The sequence below is a fragment of the Ursus arctos genome, unplaced genomic scaffold, assembly GCF_023065955.2.
Source record: "Ursus arctos isolate Adak ecotype North America unplaced genomic scaffold, UrsArc2.0 scaffold_34, whole genome shotgun sequence".
Classification (NCBI taxonomy): Eukaryota; Metazoa; Chordata; class Mammalia; order Carnivora; family Ursidae; genus Ursus; species Ursus arctos.
The window spans coordinates 21912262-21932906 of record NW_026623030.1 but is presented as its reverse complement, the minus strand read 5'-3'; the positions used below and the strand labels follow the sequence as shown (position 1 = coordinate 21932906).

General features: G+C 52.9%; 1 protein-coding gene across 12 annotated transcripts in view; it reads right to left on the bottom strand.

Moving 5' to 3' along the window:
* Positions 1-7431: 7431 nt before the first annotated feature.
* HECTD4 (HECT domain E3 ubiquitin protein ligase 4) overlaps positions 7432-20645 on the bottom strand; it is a 176483-nt gene continuing 163269 nt past the window's right edge. For all 12 annotated transcript variants that reach the window (XM_048221298.2, XM_048221299.2, XM_048221303.2 and 9 more), the window contains 10 exons: positions 18657-18847; positions 17479-17625; positions 16574-16693; positions 15786-15941; positions 14125-14228; positions 13741-13962; positions 11677-11843; positions 11102-11297; positions 10274-10496; positions 7432-9696 (listed from right to left, as the gene is read on the bottom strand). In XM_048221298.2, coding sequence (XP_048077255.1) covers positions 9560-9696; positions 10274-10496; positions 11102-11297; positions 11677-11843; positions 13741-13962; positions 14125-14228; positions 15786-15941; positions 16574-16693; positions 17479-17625; positions 18657-18847 — 1663 coding nt within the window. In that variant the 3' untranslated portion in view covers positions 7432-9559. The remainder of the gene's footprint in view (positions 9697-10273; positions 10497-11101; positions 11298-11676; positions 11844-13740; positions 13963-14124; positions 14229-15785; positions 15942-16573; positions 16694-17478; positions 17626-18656; positions 18848-20645) is intronic.

Below are 20645 nucleotides of genomic sequence, written 5' to 3'. Positions count from 1 at the left end.
AACCCTGAGATGAAGATCTGAGCTGGGAAAAAAAAAAAGACCTGAGCTGAGATCAAGAGTTGGACACTTAACCAAGTGAGTGACCCGGTGCCCCCAGATTTGTTACTGATTACTAATTCAATTTCCTTGTGGTCAGAGACATAATTTGTATGACCTGAATCTCTTCAAATTTATTGAGACTTGTTTTATCCTTAGAATATTTTCTAGGCCATAAATGTTTTGTATGTACTTGAAAAGAATGTGCATTCTATTTTGGTTGGATGGAGTGTTACATAAATGGCAGATGGGGGTGCCTGGGTGGCTCAGTTGGTTAAGTGTCCGACTCTTGATTTAGGCTCAGGTCATGATTTCAGGGTCGTGAGATCGATCCCCACATCAGGTTCCATGCACAGTGGGGAGTCTGAGATTCTTTCTCTTCCTCTAACCCTCCCCCCAGCTCATGCTCACTTGCCCACTCTTTCTAAAAATTAATCTTTTTTTTTAAGATTTTATTTTTTTTGAGAGAGAGAGAGAGAGAGAACAGAAGTGGTGGGGAGGGGCAGAGAGAGAGGGAGCAGCAGACTCCCCTCTGAAAAGGGAGCCTGACTCAGGGCTTGATCCCAGGACCTTGGAATCATGACCTGAGCTGAAGGCAGACTTTTAACCAACTGAGCCACCCAGGCACCCCTAAAAATAAATCTTTAAAAAAACTGGCAGATAGGTCAAATTGATTGATAGTGTTGTTCAAGCCTTTATGTCCTTATTGATGTTCTGTTTACTTGTTTTCCTAATTATTGTGGGAGGAAGAGTTTGTTTGAAATCCGTATTGTAATTGAAGATTGTTTTTCCTTACGATTCTATCATTCCTTCATTATTTTGAAGGCTTGTTATTAGATATATAAACACTTAAGACAGGTTCTTGTTTGGTTCTTTCATTATTATGAAAAGACCTTCTGTATTCTTTTTTTTTTTTTTTTAAAGATTTTATTTATTTATTTGACAGAGATAGAGACAGCCAGTGAGAGAGGGAACACAAGCAGGGGGAGTGGGAGAGGAAGAAGCAGGCTCATAGCAGAGGAGCCTGATGTGGGGCTCAATCCCACAATGCCGGGATCACGCCCTGAGCCGAAGGCAGACGCTCAACCGCTGTGCCACCCAGGCGCCCTGACCTTCTGTATTCTTTATACTATTTGCTCTGAGATATACTTTGGTATTAACATAGCAATATTAATATTAACATTCCTTAGCTTTCTTCTTTTAAAAATTTTTTTTTACATTTTTAGATTCTATTTTTTAAAAAAGATTTTATTTATTGGACAGAGCGAGTGCAGAAGCAGGGGGAACGCCAGGCAGAGGGAGAGGGAGAAGCAGGCTTCCCTCGGAGCAGGGCTTTCCCAGGACCCCAGTGGAATCATGACCTGATCCGAAGGCAGACACTTGACCAGCTGAGCCACCCAGGTGACCCCCTCAGCTTTCTTCTGATTAATTTTAGCACAGTACATCTCTTTCCATCCTTTTTACTTTTATCCTCTTTGTATTTACATATTTAAAGTGGGTTTCTCAGGGGTGGCATGTAGTTGGGGTTTTTGTTTTTGGGCCAATCTGACAGTTTGTCTTTTATTTTTTTTATTTTTATTTTTTATTTTTTTAAAGATTTTATTTATTTATGTGACAGAGAGACAGCCAGCGAGAGAGGGAACACAGCAGGGGAGTGGGAGAGGAAGAAGCAGGCTCCCAGCGGAGGAGCCCAATGTGGGACTCGATCCCATAACGCTGGGATCACGCCCTGAGCCGAAGGCAGATGCTTAACGACTGCGCTACCCAGGTGCCCCTGACAATTTCTTTTCTTTTCTTTTTTTTAAAGATTTTATTTATTTATTTGACAGAGATAGAGACAGCCAGCGAGAGAGGGAACACAAGCAGGGGGAGTGGGAGAGGAAGAAGCAGGCTCATAGCAGAGGAGCCCGATGTGGGGCTCGATCCCATAACGCCGGGATCACACCCTGAGCTGAAGGCTGACGCTTAACCGCTGTGCCACCCAGGCGCCCCTGACAATTTCTTTTAATTGGAATGTGTAGACCATTTACATTTAATGTGATTATTGATATGGTTGGGTTTAGGATACTTTGTTTTTGTTTTTTTTAAAGCAGGCTACATGCCCAATTTGGGACTTGAAGTCACGATCCTGAGATTCGTGTGCTCTCTGAGCCAGCCAGGCACCCGGATATGGTTGGGCTTAAATATACCTTTTTGTTATTTGTCTTGTGTTCTGTGTGCTTTTTTTCTCTTTTTCTCCTTTCTTTTAATACTTCTTATGATTCCGTTTTATCTCCTTTGTTGGCTTATTGGTTAAAACTATTATATTATTTAAGTAGTTGTTTTAGGATTTATAGTATATACACCTTTAATTTATCTTAGTCTGCCTTCAAGTAATATTGTACCATTTCACGATCGGTATTACAAGAGCATATTTTGTTTCTTTCTTCCTAGCTTTTGTGCCATTGTCATACATTTATTTCTTTATTCATCAAATATCCCCAATACCTTGTTTTATTTAAATAATTATCTTTTAAAGACATTTAAGAAAAAATGTCTTACGTATTTGCCCATGTAATTACTATTTTGGTACTCTTTCTGCAGACCCAGATTTCCATGTGGTGTATCATTTTCCTTCTGCCTGAAGTGTAGGTTAGCCTGTATTAGTTCTTTCAGCTTTTCTGTCTTGAAAAGGTCTTTGTTTCTCTTTCACCTCTAAAAAATTGTAAAATACATCTAATATGAAATTTAACATTTTAATTATTCTGAAGTATACAGTTAGGTGTCACTAAATCCATTCACAGTGTTGCACAGCCATCACCACTCTCTTGTTCAAGAATTTTTAATCTTTAAAGGACACTCTGTACCTATTAAGCACTCACTCCCTAATCACTAATCTGATTTGCCTCTAGGTAGTTGCCTGTTTTCTCTTTCACTATTTGAAAGATATTTTTGCCAGGTATAGAATTCTTAGTTGATACCCCTTCCCCGCCCCACCAGTATTTTAAATATGTTGCACTACTGTCTCCTTGCTTGCATTTGTTCCAGTGAGAAATCTACCGTCTTTATCGTTGTTCTTCTGTACATAATGTGTCTTTGTGGGAGGGTGTTTTTAAGATCTTCTCTATCACTGATTTTAAGCAATTTGTGATGTACCTTTGTATGGTTTTGTGGCATTAAGTACATTCACATTGTTCTGCAACCGTGACCACCGTTTCTTGTGCTTTAGGTTTATTAAGCTTCCTGCATCTTTATAGTTTTCAAGTAAATTTGGAAAAAAATTTCAGCATTTTTTTTCCAGCAATTATTTCTCAAGATTCCCCCCCTTTTTCTTCCCTTTGGGGGATTATTCTATGTTAGGCCAAATGAAGTGCGCCATATCGTACTGATGTGCTCTTCACTTTTTTGGATTCTTTTGTTTTCAGATGGATCCTTTGTATGCCCCCGAGGTCACTAAAATCTTTTGCAGTCTAATCCGTTGCTAATCTATTGGGTTTTCATGTCCGACACTAGGTTTTATCTCTAGAAGTTTAGTTTGAGTTGCTTATATTTTCCATGTCTCTACTGAACATGTTCACTGTTTTCTTTTTCCTAGCTTGTAAGTATATCGTATGCAGTAATAACTGTTTTAATGCTCTTGTCTACTAATTCTGTCATTTGTGTAATTTCTGGGTCAGTTTCTGTTGATTTCCCTGGGTCCAATTTTGTTGCTTCTTTGTATGTTCAGTGGTTTTTGATTGGATGCCAGGCATTCTGAATTTTACCCACTTATGTGCTATTTTTGTATTCTTGTACTTTTGAGCTTTATTTTTATATACTGGGTCACTTCAAAACAGCTCGATCCTTCTGTGTCAAACTTTAAAGCTTTATTAGGTGGGACTTGAATAGGAATTAGTTTTTCCTAATTCCAAAATTAGGAATTAATTTTGCTGCACTACTAAGGCAACAGTGTTCCATAAATGATAGTTTTCTATATTGGCTAGCGGGAACAGGAACTATTTTCTGTTCTTTGCCAGTTCTAATCATTGTGGCTGGTTCTTTTCCCAGCGTCTGGCAGTTTCCTGATATGCGGAAGCTTATCAGTACTCAGCTGAATGCTTGCGGAGGACTCTCCACAGGTCTACAGAGTTCTCTCTATACAACTCTTCCTCTCTGGTACTCTGTCGGCCCCACAAACTAGGTGCCTTGCTTTCCTTGGATGCTTTGTTTTCCGAACTCTGGGAGACTGTGGGGCTCCACCTTGGGATTCCCCTCCTTTTGCTGCTGTCTGAAAACTATCAACACCATATGCTGAGGCCATAGTAGCACCTACAGTATTTCTCTTCTCTCAGAGCTTTGTCCTTCATTGCCTGATGTTTTGAGAACCGTATATGTCAGGGTTTTTTTGTTTCTTAAAGATTTTATTTGAGATAGCACAAGAGGGATAAGCAGACTCCCCACTGAGCAGGGAGCCTAATGCAGGGCTCTATCCCAGGACCCTGAGATCATGACCTGAGCCAAGGGCAGATGCTTAATTGAGCCACCCAGGTGCCCCACATGTCAGGTTTTAGTTGTTGAGAGGGGGAGGGTAAGTCTGGTTTCTGTTCATCTATCATGGTTAGAATTAGAAGTGTCCTGAAAGCATTATCTTTCTAGATTGTTTTAAAGCCTAATGCTGTCTGATTTGGATGTGATTTTTCCCCTTGAAGCTTTTTAGGATGTGTATCCCTGGTATTTTTAAACTTCCCCATGTGTATGTTGGTGTGGATTCTTTTTCCATTCAAAGGGTTGGGCAGTTAGCATTTTGGAAACTTGTGACCTCTTGTTTTTCAGAGGTTTTTTTTTTTTTTTTTTTTTGTGATTTCTCTCTTGTTTTCTCTTTGCAGAATTCCAGTGATGGTTGGATATTGGCACTCTTAGACTGATCCTTTTTTCTATTCTTTTTGTCCAACTTTATGGGAGAATTGCTCAACTTTATCCTTTCATCCTTATGTTAAATGTATTTCTGATATTTCCAAAATCTGTCTTTTATCCTTCCCCACAGCCTTTTTCTCCCTTACTCAAGGGATGTAGTACTTTTTTAAGTGATGTCTGCATTCAGTGTGGGGCTCAAACTCAGAACCCCACGATCGGGAGTCACACCCTGCACTAACTGAGCCAGCCAGGCGGCCCTGTGCAGTACTCATTCTCATACTTTGTGCCACAGTTGTTTCTTAGATATCTTGTTCTACTCGGTAATTTTTGTTTTGGGATTTTGTTATAGACTTCCTTGGGTCTGTTTCTTGGCTGTCTATATTTAAGACTCGGGCACTAAAAGTGAGAAGCTTCTTTAACTGTTCACATTCACTGTAGGGCAACAGGCTGGCATTTTCACTGGAGAGCCCCCGCTGTCAGAATCTGTAGGTCTTATCTCTGCTTTAGTCCAAAAAAGGGTCTTCCAGCCTGTGTAACCCTAGGGTGGGGCTGGAATCGCAGCTGTTCAGGTGGTTTCTCCTGAATAGGACTCCTACCTTTCTCCAGGGTGGTGGGCTTGAACTTCTGCTTCTTACATGAATTTCCAGTCCTTGTTTTTCTCCTGGCACATGGGGCCTCTAATTCCTTCTTCCCTTTATGATGTTTGCTTTTTTTTCAAGGGAGGTACAAATTAGCTTGCTTCCCATGATGTGCTCTTAAAAAGTCATTTATTCTTCCAATAGTTGTCCTTTCAGAAATTGTGGATTAATATGATAGAATGTGTCCTTTTATTTCTTGATGTTATTTTCGTGTACTTGTATTTGAGGGTGGGGGTGGGCACTGAGGTATTGGGATTTTAATTTTTTAAATAGGCACCATGCCCAACATGGGGCTTAAACTTGACCCTGAGATCAAGAGTTACAAGTACTGAGTCTGGCTGGCTGAAAGTATGTATTTTTAAGAAACTATCTGAAAAGTTCATGGTAGCATACAGCCCACTGTGAACACTATCTGTCACCACCACCCTTATCAAAAACATTACCAAGACCCCAGAACACCCCTTCTACTCCCAGTCACTATCCTCTGGGACCCAAAGCTACCACTATCTTGACATGTTAAGATAGATCAGTTATTTTTCACTATTTTCAGTATTATTTAAATGAACTTATACCATTACGTACTTTTTTATGCTTGATTTCTTTTGCTGATCACTGTGTGTTTGGCTCCTCCACGTGGTTAGACGTAGCAGTAGTTTGCTTTTCTTCCCGTACAGCATTCCATCGTGTGCCACTGCGGCTAGCGCTGTCACCGCTGCCGTGAGCATTCTTCTGCATGGCTTTCGGCGAGCATGTGCATGTATCCTGTTGGATTTACACCTAGGTGTGGGATTGTTGGTCTTAAGGGGTGTGTGGTGGCGATATCAGATTTCCAAAGTAGTTGTAGGTTACATTCCCCACATCAGTGTGTGGTTGGTTCCACATCTTCCCCCAACCATGGAGGTTTGGTGGTAGCTGTATAGATTTTGTCATGCTTTTAATATGCATTTCCCTGATGACTAACGAGGATGAACGTTGTCTGTGTAATTTTGAATACACTTGTTTTTTAAGAAGCAGCTCTTTAAAAAGATGGCCTCAGCCATTCTGGAGAGGAGAATCCTTGCTGTGCTCAGTGAGGTATCTTCAGCTGAGGCACCTCACTCCCCCACTTCTCATGTCCCATAGAAGTCTTCTCTTAGCCGTGAGTGGTTACTTTTGCCGTTCTAGTACCGTGGGCAACAGGCAGAAGGAGGCAAGTTGCTTGTTCCTCATCCAAGAGGACCCCTGCTCTTCCTGCAATAAAGACAAAGGTGGGTACTTCCACTAAAAGTTAGCATTTATTAAGTATAAGGAAGGTAGGGTCAAAAGAAGAATTAAGTGGGTCTGTGTGAGGACCCCCAGGAGCAGGAGGCTGTGATAAGCAGGTCAAGGAGACTGGTTGGATTCTCCTGAATACAGACCACAGGGTTCATGGGGACAGCTGTGCAAGAAGAGGGCAGAACCATCGATCTTAGGAAAGCAGCACTAAGTCTTTTATCTTCTCTGCATTTCCCTTTTGTACAGTAGTTCTAAATCCACTGCCAGCTCCCAAGGGAGGATATGTGGTCTAAGAATTGCCTAGACTCTTCTAGCACAATGATCTCTTTGAGGAAAATCCTCACACTGGCTTAAGTATAGACAAGCTCCACTGTGAGTAGGGGGCAGAACATGCAGAGTTAGGTTTAGCTTTGACCTTGGATTTCCATCCCTTCAATCATATTTTCTATATGAAAACCAGCCTCAAGGAGTTGAGTGGGAGGAAAGGATAGTTTATGAGGATGGAGTAAGAATCACATCAAGTACCGAGACTGAATTCCTAACTACTGGATAGCACTTCGGTAGCAGAGCCGTCCGAGCCTGTCAGCCTGTGGCTCTTCTCAGTGAGTAGATGACCACACAACTCTTCGGGTAAATCAAAATTAGATGAAGGTTATTTATTGGTGCGACTTTTTTCCTGTAGTGAGCTTCCTTTACACAGCAGTGGTGTAAATAGCATCAAATTGAATGAAAACTTTGTTAAATGCAACCATAAATAATTATAATAAATATACATCAAGTAACTTTACAGCACACGGTTTTTTTAGGGCCAAGGTTTGAATCGGTCTGGACCTCTCAATGTGCTCTCTGGGAGAAGCAGTCGTGTTAGCAGCAGACATCTTACTCACAGCTGTCATCATATCAAGTGATGGGCCAAAAGAAGCTTCCCAGACCCCCCTTGGGGAGGTAGCTGACAATTCTGAGTCCATTCAAGGGATGGGAAGGACTGGAAGGGAAAATACAGAGAGGAAGAATCACTTCTGAGTCCATTCAAGGGATGGGAAGGACTGGAAGGGAAAATACAGAGAGGAAGAATCACTTCTAATAATCCAGAGGCTCTTTCATTTTGCAGAAATAAGAGGATCCTTGTCAGGACTACATCCTGGTGTGACCCCCCCCCAGTCAACGGGGCTCTCGCCGCTAAGAGGCAGCGGCCAGCCCTCTTCCTTTCAAGCAGGGAAACTGCTTGCAAGTGCTCACCTCCAGACAGGACTGCTCCTGCATCAAATGTAACCGATGCAGCCGGAAGGACTGATCTGGTTTTAGCTTTTCCTTAAGTTGGGAAATCGTTTCTATAATGGTCCTTAATGCATTTCCTAAGAGTAAGAGTTGGAGGAGATGGATGCCAATGGCTATAACTCTAAAATCCATACATCTTCCCAACAGGCCAGGGCCACGGCAGAGAAAGGAAAAGCACAGCTTTCTCTCCCCAGCATTCACACTCCAGAGCCTTCTAGTCAGCACTCACTCAGAACTTTCAGTATTCACAATATTATACAATAAATACAGTGATGCAATTCCATGAGAACTGGCAAGGCCCAGAATGACAGTGTCCAACAAGATGGCGTATGCTGCTCTTGAACAGAGTACCATCAGACAAAGACCTGTTTGGGGCACAGATGCACTGGGGCAGTGGGTGAGCCTGGAGCAGCTCAGCCCTGGCACACACGCTCACACGGGGTAGCAAGGGGGGTATGGGGCGGGCCTGGCCAGAGGGGGCAGAAGGACCCCACAGTGGTCCTTGGAAGGTCTTAGTCACTGAAGTAGACCCTGAATTGAGCAGAGCACCTCAGTCAGCTCTTTTTAACATGGGTGTGTGGCCCAGTCACCAACCCTGCAGTGAGGAACGGCTGTTTCTGAGTATAAAAGGGGGGGGTAGGCTTGAATCCTGTGCTTTCCTGTTCAATCAGAGTCTCAGAAAAAGGCCCCCACTCGAGCACTGTCCCTCCTCCTCAGGGTGTCCTTCTCAACTCCTGGAGTTGGGACACACCTGGCTGTGAACTAAGGTCAGGGATGAACCCTTTGGTCTTCTGAGGAACACTCAGTGGAAAAGTGTCAGACCAGGGGCCCAGAGGAGACAGTGCAGAGGGTTGTCTGGTTGAGAAGGGATGGGGGGAACCACTGGGGGGCTTTTCCTCAGAAAAACCCAGACCATAAACAAGGTTCTAAAGCTGTAAGATTATCACAGAAAGCTCCCTGTGTGTGTCTCCCACGTTTGGGTAACTGGCCCAACCATTTTAAGATGGAAGGAGGCCTGTGGGAGCATCCAGGATCAACTCCAGCTCAAGGCAGGAGGGACAGGCCACAGACCCGTTTGTGAAGACGCTCTGCGGAGAGAACAGGATGCTGCTGGGACCTCACCACCAACTTCCTGCTGGGTGGTTCCATGATGTGGAACTAACTGAGGCCTTATGGCATCAGAATCCAGTGGCCGTGAAAGACAATGTCCAGGAAGATCAAATGAGACACAGGCTGCCTGGGAACTAAACTATCCTACAAACATACCACAAACAGGTAGTAAAAGAACCAACCCATCACGAAACATACAAATACAAAAGGTTAAGTCTTCCAGGAAGCCCTGGAATGTGGACAAAAGTTCAGAAAAGCAAAATGTCGCCAACTCCTCACGCAGGACCCGGAGGGATGTGCCCTCAGTGGCAGGCTTCCTAAGCCGGCGGTGCGGTGCCTCGGTGACGGACTCGGTCTGGGGCTCCCTCCCCTCAGCCACTTAGGGGATCTTCACGGTAGTGAATGGCACAACGAAGTTTCTCCAGCATGATTTCCAGAGAGGAGTACTGGGGAAGTTTGATCATGAACATGCAGGTCTCCACTCGGATGTAGCGAGAGTCTGGGGAACCTGCAAAAAACCCCACCAGGCCAGTGTTAGGAGGCTGGGCTACGATTCCAGGGAGGCCTCTCGGCCTCTTTCCTTCCAGACCTCTTTGCTTCCAAGCTCTGGGCAGCTTTAAGCCAACGCCAAGGCCCATCGGGTGGAGGGGCAGGGGTGGGGCAAAAGAAGATTCTGGAGGAGAAAATGGCAGACACAACTGTACAGCACAGGGTCCAAAGTGTTGACCTGTGAGGGAATCTGGTTATAGAGAAGTTTTGTTTGGCCAGCAGAGGGTTTTATTTCTCTACATTTAAAAGTTGGAAAATTAAAAGACTCCTGGATTTTTAGCCTTCTAAAACATCAGAAAATACGTCAACCTTGGGCCTCTGTGGACTCTTGGCTGAGGTCAGGTTTGGCAGGCACGTGACAGGCCCCCCCCCCCCCCCCCCCCCCGCCGTCCCTCATTTACATCTGGGCTTAGCTGTCCATCGATCTCCCTCCCTCCCTCCCTCCCTCCCGCCCGCAGGGCCCAGCAGCCCCAGCCCCCACCGAGAGAAGGGCCTGTTGTGTCCCGACTTGGAACATGACAAGGGGAGGGCGGTACCTGCTGTGCCATCTGGGGGGGCAATCTTCATCGGGTATGGGGGCACGTGGGCTGTGTCAGGGCCCCCGTCTTTGCAGGGGCAGGTGAATGGGATGCGTTCCTGGTTGCAGGCAAACTTGATGAACTTGCACAGCTCCTCCTGGGCGAACATCTCCAGTGCCCCCCAGAAGAACTCGATGTGCTGGTCTGTCTCCATCAGCCCCACCTGGTACATGGTGTGGGCCTGGGGGAGAAAGGCCCCCCAAGACGTGAGCAGACCCAGGCCTCTGCTAGCCCAATAACACCCTAGGCCAGGCGGGTGCAGCAGGGACATGATGGCCGCAGACATGGGGGTCATGAAGACTTGGAAGGTATCGTCCCAGCACCCGTGTGTGGGACTGCGGCCTGCACATCAAGCCCAGAAGCAGAGGCTCAACCTAGGTTACCCCATGGACACACCAGGCGGGTCCTGTCACCCTTCCCAACGGATGTGAAGTCACTTGGGCAAGGTCTGGCCGCTGGCGAGAAGCAACCCTGGGATGCCAGGGTCCAGCCCGAGGGAAGCTGGCTCGGGCAACAGCAGGCCAGGCTGGGGAATGGATGGGGCTCAGCGAGAATGGTCTTCACTCAGGATGTGGCTTAAGACCGGGGCTTAGAGGCCATCGATCTGGGTACGAAGCTGACCCTGCCACGTGCTGCCACGAGTAAGCTCCGGCTAACTCAGCTGTGAGATGGGGTGAGCATGCCCCCCCCGCCGCCCGTGAGGACAGAGTGCTGGGACACAGGAAGTACCAGGACAGGCCCCCGCCCACACTGCCTGTCAACCCGGCCGGGCCCCAGGCCACAGACCTTGAGGAACTCGAGGTTGATGTAAGGGAGGCCGCAGGTGCGCAGCTCCATCTCCAGCGGGCTGAGCGTGGTGAGCAACTGCAGGGGGATGATGGCACCCAGGCCCGCCCTCACGGCCGTCACACACTCGGGGTTCTGCAGCTCCCGCAGCCGCAGGCTCCGGATGGCCGCTGCATAGATGTCCTTGTTCTCCCACCTGCAGGTGCGAGGGGGACCCAGGTGAGGGAGAATGCCGAGGCGGCCCGTGGGGCTGCTCCCAGTCCCAGGGCCACATGGACCCAGCGGAGGTCTCAGGCAGGAGGGGAGGCCCAGTGACCGAGATGTCCTGGTCCTGGCAGCCCCACCAATTTCTCTCGTGCCTCCGGGAGTCCCCCACCTCCCAGCTGGGCTTTTCTTATTAAAAGGCCTTCTGCTGAACACATTCCATCCTTGCCGGCACCCAATGTCCTGCCTCATGTTCCTCCCACTGGTGAAATCCATCTGTCCCCAACCCAGCCCCGGCCGCCCAAGCCCAGGCGCTGGCGCGCACCCCCGCCAGCCAGAGCGGCCAGCCCTGCTGCAGGCACAACACTCACGCCACAGGGATGTGCCGGCCGCGGCTGCACAGCTCCACCTCCTCGCCCGTCATGGTCAGGTAGGTGAACCTGCAGAACGGCTTGTTGGGACCCTCGGGGCTCTCGATGGCCAGGTGCTGGGAGGCGATCTCGGCACACAGGGCCTCCAGCTCGGTCTCATCGTTGATCTGGAGGGCAGAGGCAGACCGAGGCTGACTGCCTGACCCGCTCCCAAGGTCCCCTGGAAGATGGAACCCTGATCTCCAGTTGGGCAAACAGCGGGCACCGTGTGGACGGGGGCTGCCCTTGACCATCATGAAGGTGCACATGGCACGGGCCTGCCCAGAGCTGCCATGAGTTCAGGGGCGGGTATGTGCCTGAGGCCTGGCTAATGAGACCCAAATTGCAGGGCTTTTTCTGTTACCATGTGGAAGGAGTAGCCCTCTTTTACAGTTTTGTCCACACCAGTGAGATGGTACCTCTTGTACTGTGGGGACCATCTTGAAACCAATTATTGATGATCATTTGAACACCTGGACTGAGCCTTGCCTGAAGCCAAATCTATATCCATATTTAGTTTTAAAAGCAAATCATTTAAAAAACCAAAATTAGGTTCCAAAAGACACTGATGTACACCCTGGGCTACCGAGGAGATAATAGGATCTGGCCCAGAGGAAAACAGAAATCTAACTTTGGGATGGCGAAGGCTGCAGGTACAAGGGCCAGAAGTTCCGAATCTTTCTTCCTGGTCTGTATGCCCCAACCTTGGTGTAGTCTGGTATCCCAGCACTCTCTGAGGCTTTGTCCAACCCCTTCAGAAAGAAGCCTTGCCTGGACTGTCTGTCTGGACTCTGTCTTATATCCCCTGCCTGCCCCAGGCCCTTGCTGCTATCCATAGCCCTGGGAGGACTTCTCAAAGCAGTGCCTGGCAGGGACTCCTAAGTCCCTAGCCCATGGGGGGCTGTCCTGCTTTGACCCTTAAGACAGTTCATTGTCCTCCCTGTTTCTGCTGGGAAGCCAAGCACTAATCCAAGATCCTGCCTTTGGCGCTTCCTCGTGCTGCTGCCCTCAAGTGGTAGCCAAGGGGAGGACAACGGAGAGCCCGGCACCAAGGCCCCTCAGGGGGCCCAAGATTTGAGCCTCCTTCAGGTGAGGTTCCCTTGGAGAGCAGCCTTGGCCAGGCCTCCGCCACAGTCGGCCCCCCTGCGAGCACAGGCACAAGGGGGAGCACAGGCCACAGGGGGAGGACTGGGGCAGAGGCACCTCCACACTCGGCCTCGGACTCGAGGAGGTGTTTTAGCCGGACCGGCCTAGGTTCCGCTGGTGGCTCTGCTCCCCGCCAGCTCTCCTCTCTGAGCCTCCCTCCCTTCTGCCCTTGTCATGAGGACGTGTGTGCACAGCCCTCTGGAACACACTGCCTCACATACCCAGAGAGCAACCGGGGAGCTCCCCGTGGCTGCAGTGAGAGCCCAGAGCCTGGCCCACAGCCGGCCTCCACGACCGCGAGCCAGTGGCCAGATCTAACGGCTCCCATGGGCCCAGCCGGCAGCCTGGGCACTGACTGCACCGCCTCTGGGGGCTGGGCTGTGCGGGCAGAGGGACGGCCAGACACCGCCTGTGCTCTCGCTGTCTGCATGTCTCAAGGCACGAGGAGGAGGAGAGCTACTTTCCCAAACCCTTCCCCGGCCAATCTCCTGCACTCTGAGGCCCCAAAACCAAGCTCTTAAAAGTGAAAGTGAGTCTGCTTGTAGGAGTTCCCCTCCCGTCACCTCTGCTCAGTCAGCTGCCAGGAACCCTTCAACCCTGTGTCTGTGGGAGGCCTGTCAGGGCACACCGGTCACTCCCCACTCTGCTGCTATCGAACAGGAAGAGAAGCCAGAGGGGCCTCTGTCCCCATGAAGTAAGCCTGGCAGAGACGGCTCGCATTCCCTGACGTTCTTTGGGAGATCTCAATCGGTCTTCAGGTGGACGCTTGGGCTCCCATGGCACGGAGGACCAGGGGACAGCAGGCCACGGAGGCAGCAAGGAGCCCCCAGGGACACTGCCCCAGAGCTCTGCCGTCCCCAGCACGTACTATTCACTTACACTCTCGAATTTCTTGACATAATTGTAGGTGAGGATGTCTGCTTCCTGTAGGTCTTGGTCCGGGTCCAGGGGCTCCCCCACCAGGGTCTTCCAGAAGGAAGGCAGGAGGTCCAGGGGAAGAGGGACATCTGCTCGAATCGCAATTCCCAGCAACTGGCCCAGGAAGTGCAGCAGCTGCTCCTCCCCGTAGGTGATGGGGCTGGGGGTCAGGATGTACTTGCCCTGGAAGCGGAGGCAGACATGAAGCGACATGGGTGCCTGCGGCCGCTCGGGCCCCTGGCCCAGAGCTCCCAGCCCGGGAGGCAGACTGGGAAGGGCTGGAAGAGCACCCCCCCAAGGCCCCAAGCCAGCGCCCCGCCGCCGCCCTCGCCTCGGGCGTCCTACCTTGTTCTTGTTCACAGCTGAGCTGGGGCACAACAGCAGGAGGGACAGCGAGGAGCTCTGCAGCTCTTTGCACACCTGCCACAGGAAGTGCCGGAAAGAGCCGCCTGTGGGACACACGGAGACCTGTCAGCATCGAGACCCTAGCAGCCCGCCTGCACCTCAGCTCGTTCGCCAACCTGAATGCAGCTACGGTGGAGGGGAGAGAAGCATCATCCGAGGGCGGAGAGACCAGAGGTCAAGTCCTGCTGTGCCACTTACTAGCTGGGTGACCTCCAGGGATTCACTTCCTGGTGGCCCAACCCATCAAATGGAGACAGTAATAGAACCTACGTCCGGGGCTGGCTCCGAGGATTCCCTGAGCCCCGACGCAGAGCCGCACTGGGCTGTCTCCACGGCTGCAAGCTCACGCTGATTTGCAGGCTTGCTTGATCTGCGCCTGTCGCTCCAGGTTGTACCAAAAGCGGGGCCACCTGTCCTACTCAGCACCGCCCCCCACCAAGGCCCAGGTGCTCAGGGTCCGTCCAGCCAGTGTCAAACTGCACGGACCGATGCACGAGCGCTTGCAGAGGGCAATGGGCCACAAACAGGCCCCGGCTGCTGTCCTTCCAAACATGCCTTGGCTTTCTGGCCGACGCCTCCCTGTGGCTGGGTCTTGTCCCGCTGTGCATCCCCGGGCAGGGCCCTAAGGTCGGAGGCTCTGAGCACAGCTGTGCGCACATGCTGCTTGCTCAGAGCCATGCAGAGCAGCTGCTTGGGGACAGAGGTCCTCGCTCATTTTGCACGGGGAAGCAGATTTCTGCCTGCGGAAGCCACCAAGGGCTGGGCTGTGGAACTGGACAGACCTGGGTTTGAACCACAGCCAGCTAGCTGCCTGACCTGGAAGCTACGATCAGTCGCGTGGGACAATGCCGGCCTCGTGCACTTCCGGTGCTATGAGGAGGGTCAGGTGTGGAGGGTGGGCCTGGCACCCTCGGCGCGCTCAGTGGGTACGAGTGTTCTGAGAGGGCCCAGCCCGGGTGCCCAGAGGGTGCCACGGTGCTGGCCGGAGGCCCCGCCGGAGCGGGGTGCCCGGGATGCGAGTGGGAATGGGAGAGAGAGCTGCCCCAAGGGCCCGGCCTTTCCCGCTGCGTCCGGCTCAAGAACTGGGTCTCTTCTCTCATCAAACATTTCCTGAATGTCTGGGGCTCACTAAGCACAGCTTAAAGGGTCACGAGGGAGCAGCTTCCGAGCTGCTGTCCCTCACTGCCGCACAGTGAAGTGACAGAAGGGCTCCCCTAGCACCCTGTCTCTCATGGGACACACACAAGCTCTGAGCCCAGCCCACCCCTCGGCCGGGGGCCCTTCGTGGGGGACGAGGCCGATCCGCACTGACGGTGTCTCCACGGTGTCCACTCAGCCCTGATCAGAGATGCGGTCCCGAGCCTGGGGGTGCGGGGTGGAAGTCGCTGGCAAGCGCCGTTCCCGCCCAGGCCAGGGGCAAGTCCCGGGGGCTGGGGCTGGAGGGGCTGGACGGGCCTGGCGCTCTGGGGGCAGTCCTGGCTTCTGCAGAGCAGGCTACAAATAACCCCAGGAATGTCCACACCCTCGCACAGCCTCTACCCTGAACCGCACAGCCTCTACCCTGAACCGGCTGCACAGAGCCCGGCAGGGGGCGCACTCACTGGTGCCGTGGACCTCCTCCCCGGTGAAGCGGATGTTGAAGGCGTAGGTGGGGTCCCCACCGCTGGCCAGCTTGACGCAAAGCTGAGAGGACGACACGGACGCCAGCTGCCGGGCAGCCTGGCAGAAGTAGGAGTTTTCAGAGGCTCTGATCTCCCCTGGAAAGAGACGGAAAGCAGTCAAAGCCTCCTGGCGCCGTCTTCTGCTCTCCCGCCCTGGGACAGATGCCTTGCCAGGCCTGCGTCTGCTTCTCGGCCTCTCCCGACGCTGGCTCACAGCCACCCTGCCTTCTCTCTGCTCTTGGAACGTCTTCCATGCCTCCCCTCTGTCCCCAGGGGAGGCCCCCCCATCCACGCTCTTCTCTCATTCCCTCCATGCTGTGTGTTCATAGGCCATGGCCACCTCCCCAGGAGCCATTGCCCCCTCTTCTTCAATGCTGGAACCCCAATTCCAGCAAGTCCATGGCCAACCAGAACGTCTCCCCCCCCCCCCCACAGTTAGGTGTGGCCCCGTGACAGTTGTCCAGTGTGACGGGAAGGAGAGGTGAGGCTCTGGGAAGCAGAGAGCTCCTTCTGTCTCTCCCCTTCCTCTTGCTGCCCAGCATGCAGGCTCACTAGGGGACCCTGAAGGTGGAAGCCACACGCTGGGACACTTGGGAGGAGGACAGAAGCGGCCAGATGAACGTTTGTACTTCCTTCTAGAGGCTTCTTTCATGTTCAAGAAGTCGACCGTATGGTTTGTTCAATCACGGCTATCGTACATTTTCTGCTCTGTGTGTAGCTAATCTTACCTCCCACGATTTCCAGTGGGTCCAAAGTGATCTCGGGAGCCGCATGGTCAGCTGTCCTCTGCACGGTGGCGTTCAGCACCCGATTCATGACGGTCACCTTCGTGTCATAAAAGATCAGCCCTGAAGGGAAGAATGGGGGGGGGAGAGGCTCTGACGGGACTGCTTTCCTCCCTCCCTGTCACCCCGAGGCCTGCCCCCTCTGGGTACAGTCTCTCATGGGATGCCCTCCAGGCCCCTGAATGGGGCACTCGTGCACACAGCCCTGACTTTCCAGGGGACAATTTGTTAGTACCTGCCTCCATGGTAACCTATGAACCCCGGCCTCTGTCATGCCCAGCAAACACCTCGTTGGCAGAAATACAGGAAGTATGAGGAGGTTTGCTGTAGCATTTTATGAAGTGGAGAAAATAAAATCCCAAAGGTGAAGGCGCAGAACAGAACATCTGCTAGGATACCCGCTTTTGATTTTTTAAAAAATCATGTGTGTATTTGTGAACAGAAAAGTCTGGAAGGACAGGTGCTCAGCTGTTGATGATCATCTCTGGAATGTAGGGGAAAGACAGTGAATCAGAGCCTTCTATTTTTTTTTTTTTTTAAATAATGGAGCCCAACGTGGAGCTTCAGCTCATGACCCTGAGATCAAGACCTGAGCTGAGATCAAGAGCCAGACACTGAACTGATTTAAGTCACCTCCATCCCCAACACGGGGCTCGAACTCATGACCCCGAGATCAAGCGTCACATGCTCTTCTGACTGAGCCGGCCAGGCACCCCTGAAAACTTGAGTGAATGTAATTTTTCAGAGCGCAACTGAAGTGACGGCTCTGGGCTGGAGGTGCTGCCCGGCGGGACCCAGCGTGCTCCGTGTAAGGAGGGCGCCTCCCAGGCACTGGGCTGGGTGCTGACCTTTGGCCTCCTTCAGCAGGGCGGCGATGCTGCGGGTGTACATGGGCGTCTGGCGCAGCTCCACCAGGGGCAGGAAGAAGGTCTCCAGCGTGGTGTTCAGGGACTGCAGCAGGGCGAAGCGCAGGCGCAGGCTCTCGATGGGCACGTCTGCAGGGCATGAGGGGCGGTCAGGCCGAGGCTCTTGGGGTGGAACGAGCTCAAGTGGCCCCTGTCCCTGGCGGGGGGGGGGGGGGCACCAGGAGGATCCCGCCGGGGATTTTATCCCCGGGACCCCCAGAGGCTGCGCGGGCGTGCCCCCGATCTGCCTGAACCCATGCCAAGCAGAAGCAGAGGGGGAGGCGCCGGCTCGTGGGGAATCCAAGGGCCCCCTCAGCCTATCTTTAGGGCAGGCCAGGGCTGTGGCCTATGCTATTTTTAACTTCCACTTTTGAAATAATCAGACTTCTAGAAGTTGCAAAAATAGTACACAGTCCCGTGTACCTTTCATCAGCTTCCCCCAAAGTGACAGCATATGTCAAGACCAGGACATTGAGACACTGGCACGCGGTCTCGTTTGTCCTCATATCTGTCTCCTCTCCAGCTGTGAGAGGATGACAGCAGGACGATTTCTGGCCCATGTTTACCTTCAAAGTATGTGCAAGAGCAAAGAGCAAAAGCCCAGGCCACGTGGCCGAGCCGGGTGGGCAGACTCCCAGGCCGCCCGTGGCACACACGGCACAGGCACAGAACAAGCCAGCATGCCGGGACGAGGGTCCCCTCCCGGGGATGGATTTATGCAGAACGCCTGCTCTTGTGTGCACACGGTGCGTGCAGGCGTATCCTCGCCTTTAATGAAGACACACCGCGGTCTCGAGCTGAAGAATGCCTCCGAGGCGGGAGACAGCTCTGATCCCCGCTCCCTCCCGCCACCCGCCTGTCATCTGTGGGGGCCTCTAGGCGGGGGGCCTGGCATGTGGGGTGGCCTCCAGGCGGGCCTCCCAGCCGCCACCCGCCCGCGCCTGCCCCTGTGCCAAGGGGCCGGGAGTAAGGCCTCGCCCATTTAATGCAGCTGCCATCTCTGCCCCCAGGGTCACAGCAGGTGAGCCTAAGGACGTGTTCGATGGCCGTGAAAAGCACCTCTACTCCTTCTAACCGCCCCCCCTCCACTGTCGTAGGGGCCGCCCCCAGAGCCCACATACTCAAGAGACAGGCCACTCTGGGGTCGGCGGCATCGGCGGGGTCCAGATACACCTCGTGGGGGTGGAGCCGCGCGGGCGTGATGGCGAGGTGGCGGCACAGCCGGTTGATGTACTGCACGAGCGCCACGTCCATCTCCAGCGTCCACTTCCTTGAGGCCTTGTGCGCGTGTCGGACATCGATGCAGGCACACCTGGGCCGGGCGAGAAGGGCGAGGTGGGCCGGGGGCCGCGTCCCAGCCCCCGGGGGATCTGGAACAGCACCTGGGCTCGCAGCTGGCATCTTGGTGCAAGGGGACCCCCCCCCCCCCGCCCCGCCCAGGAGGAGCGAGCACACAGGCGGGAGGGTGGGAGCGGCGCCACCGTCCAGAGCCAGGCCGCATGCACCCACCGAGCCTCCCTCCTGCGCGTGGGCAGAGGGCGGAGGGCTAAGCACCGGGGCTCTGGAGTCCTTGGGCCGAAATCTAGGCCACCGGTGACCTGGGCCTCAAGGACAGCTGCTTTCCGAGGCCTGGTGTCCTTAAGTATGAAATGCAGCTGGCGACGACACAGCCGCGCCGTCCCCAGAGCCGGCCGAGGGCGCCTGGGAGGCACACGGCCGAGGGCGCGGGCACAGGGGTCTGGGAGGGCATCGCTGCAGCTAACGGGACACCGCACGCCACCCCAACGCCGGGCGCCGAGTGATGCGGAAACACGAAACAAGCAGACGTCTTGTGTAACCCCCCCTTCTAAGTACTGAGAAAACCTACCCCCTGAAAATGTCGGGAGCCACCTTTACTGAAGCTTTACAAAGCGATGGCCCGGGCTGCAGAACCGCCGGCAGCGTCCCCTGTGCCCACGCGGCCTCTCCCACCCCGGTCAGCCGTGGCCCAGAAAGGCGGGCAGGCCGGCGGGGCGATGGGCGCCTCCAGCTCGGAGCCCGCGGCCCCTCTCTGGGCCACATGCCACACAGGGTGCCTCCGGCCAGGGGCACAGCCTCTCAGGACAGGCCGCGTGTCCGCCCGAGCAGTGCTGAGAGCGCGCTTCCTCCAGAAGGGGATCCCCTCCCGGCCGGCGGACGGCGGCAGATGCCACCGGCTGCGGCCCTTAGGCCGGGTGCGGGAAGGAGGCAAGGAGCGTCAGTCAGGGCGCCCGCGTGGCCCCAGGTGCCCAGGAACAAGCCCTCGAGCTGTAACAAATGTCACTTGCAGGCCAATCTGCAACCTTCCCACTTTGAATGCACTTTCTAGTCCAAAGCGGGTGATTCTACTTTTCAAAAGCCCCCAAATCCTCTCTCTTACTGGCTTCTCAAATCAATCAGAAAACTCGTCTGGACACGGACTCTGAGCCTTCCGCAAAGGTACAAAATGACGGTGCCAAGCAGCAAACCATTTCTGAGCCCTGAACACGGGTTTTAAAAGAGCGCGCTCCAGGCCGCCGCTCCCTCCCCGACCCCCCCTGCCTGGGGTGGGGGGCGCCAGAGTGAGGCCAGGGGGGTTTGCTTGTTTGTAAGCACAGCACAGCTGCCTGGGACTCCCGTACAGCTAGGAAGGGGAAACCATTCTTGTTTGGCCCTGGGGACCTGGCGAGCTGCGGCCTGGCAGGGAGGGAGGGCGGACAATGGGGGCTCGGAGACAAAGTGGGACTCCGAGGAGCAAAGAGTCTTTGGAATGAGAAATCGGCCCCCCACCCCCAGTCCTGTGATGAAGCCCTAAACCCCCGTGTGACTGTGTTAGGAGACGCGGCCTTTAAAGAGGTGACTGAGTTAAAGGAGGTCCTCAAGGCAGGGCCCAGACCAGCAGACTGGCGTCCCCCTCAGAAGTGGGGCGGCAGCGGGGACGCGCCCGCACACAGGCAGGGCCGTGGGCCAGTGAGGAGGTGACCGTCCACAAGCCAACGAGCGGCCTCAGGAGACACCAACCCTGTTGACACCCTGACCTCCAGAACTGTGAGCAGATGAATTTTTTTGTTTAGAACCGTCTGTTTCCAAATGGGCTCTAAAACCCACTTTGA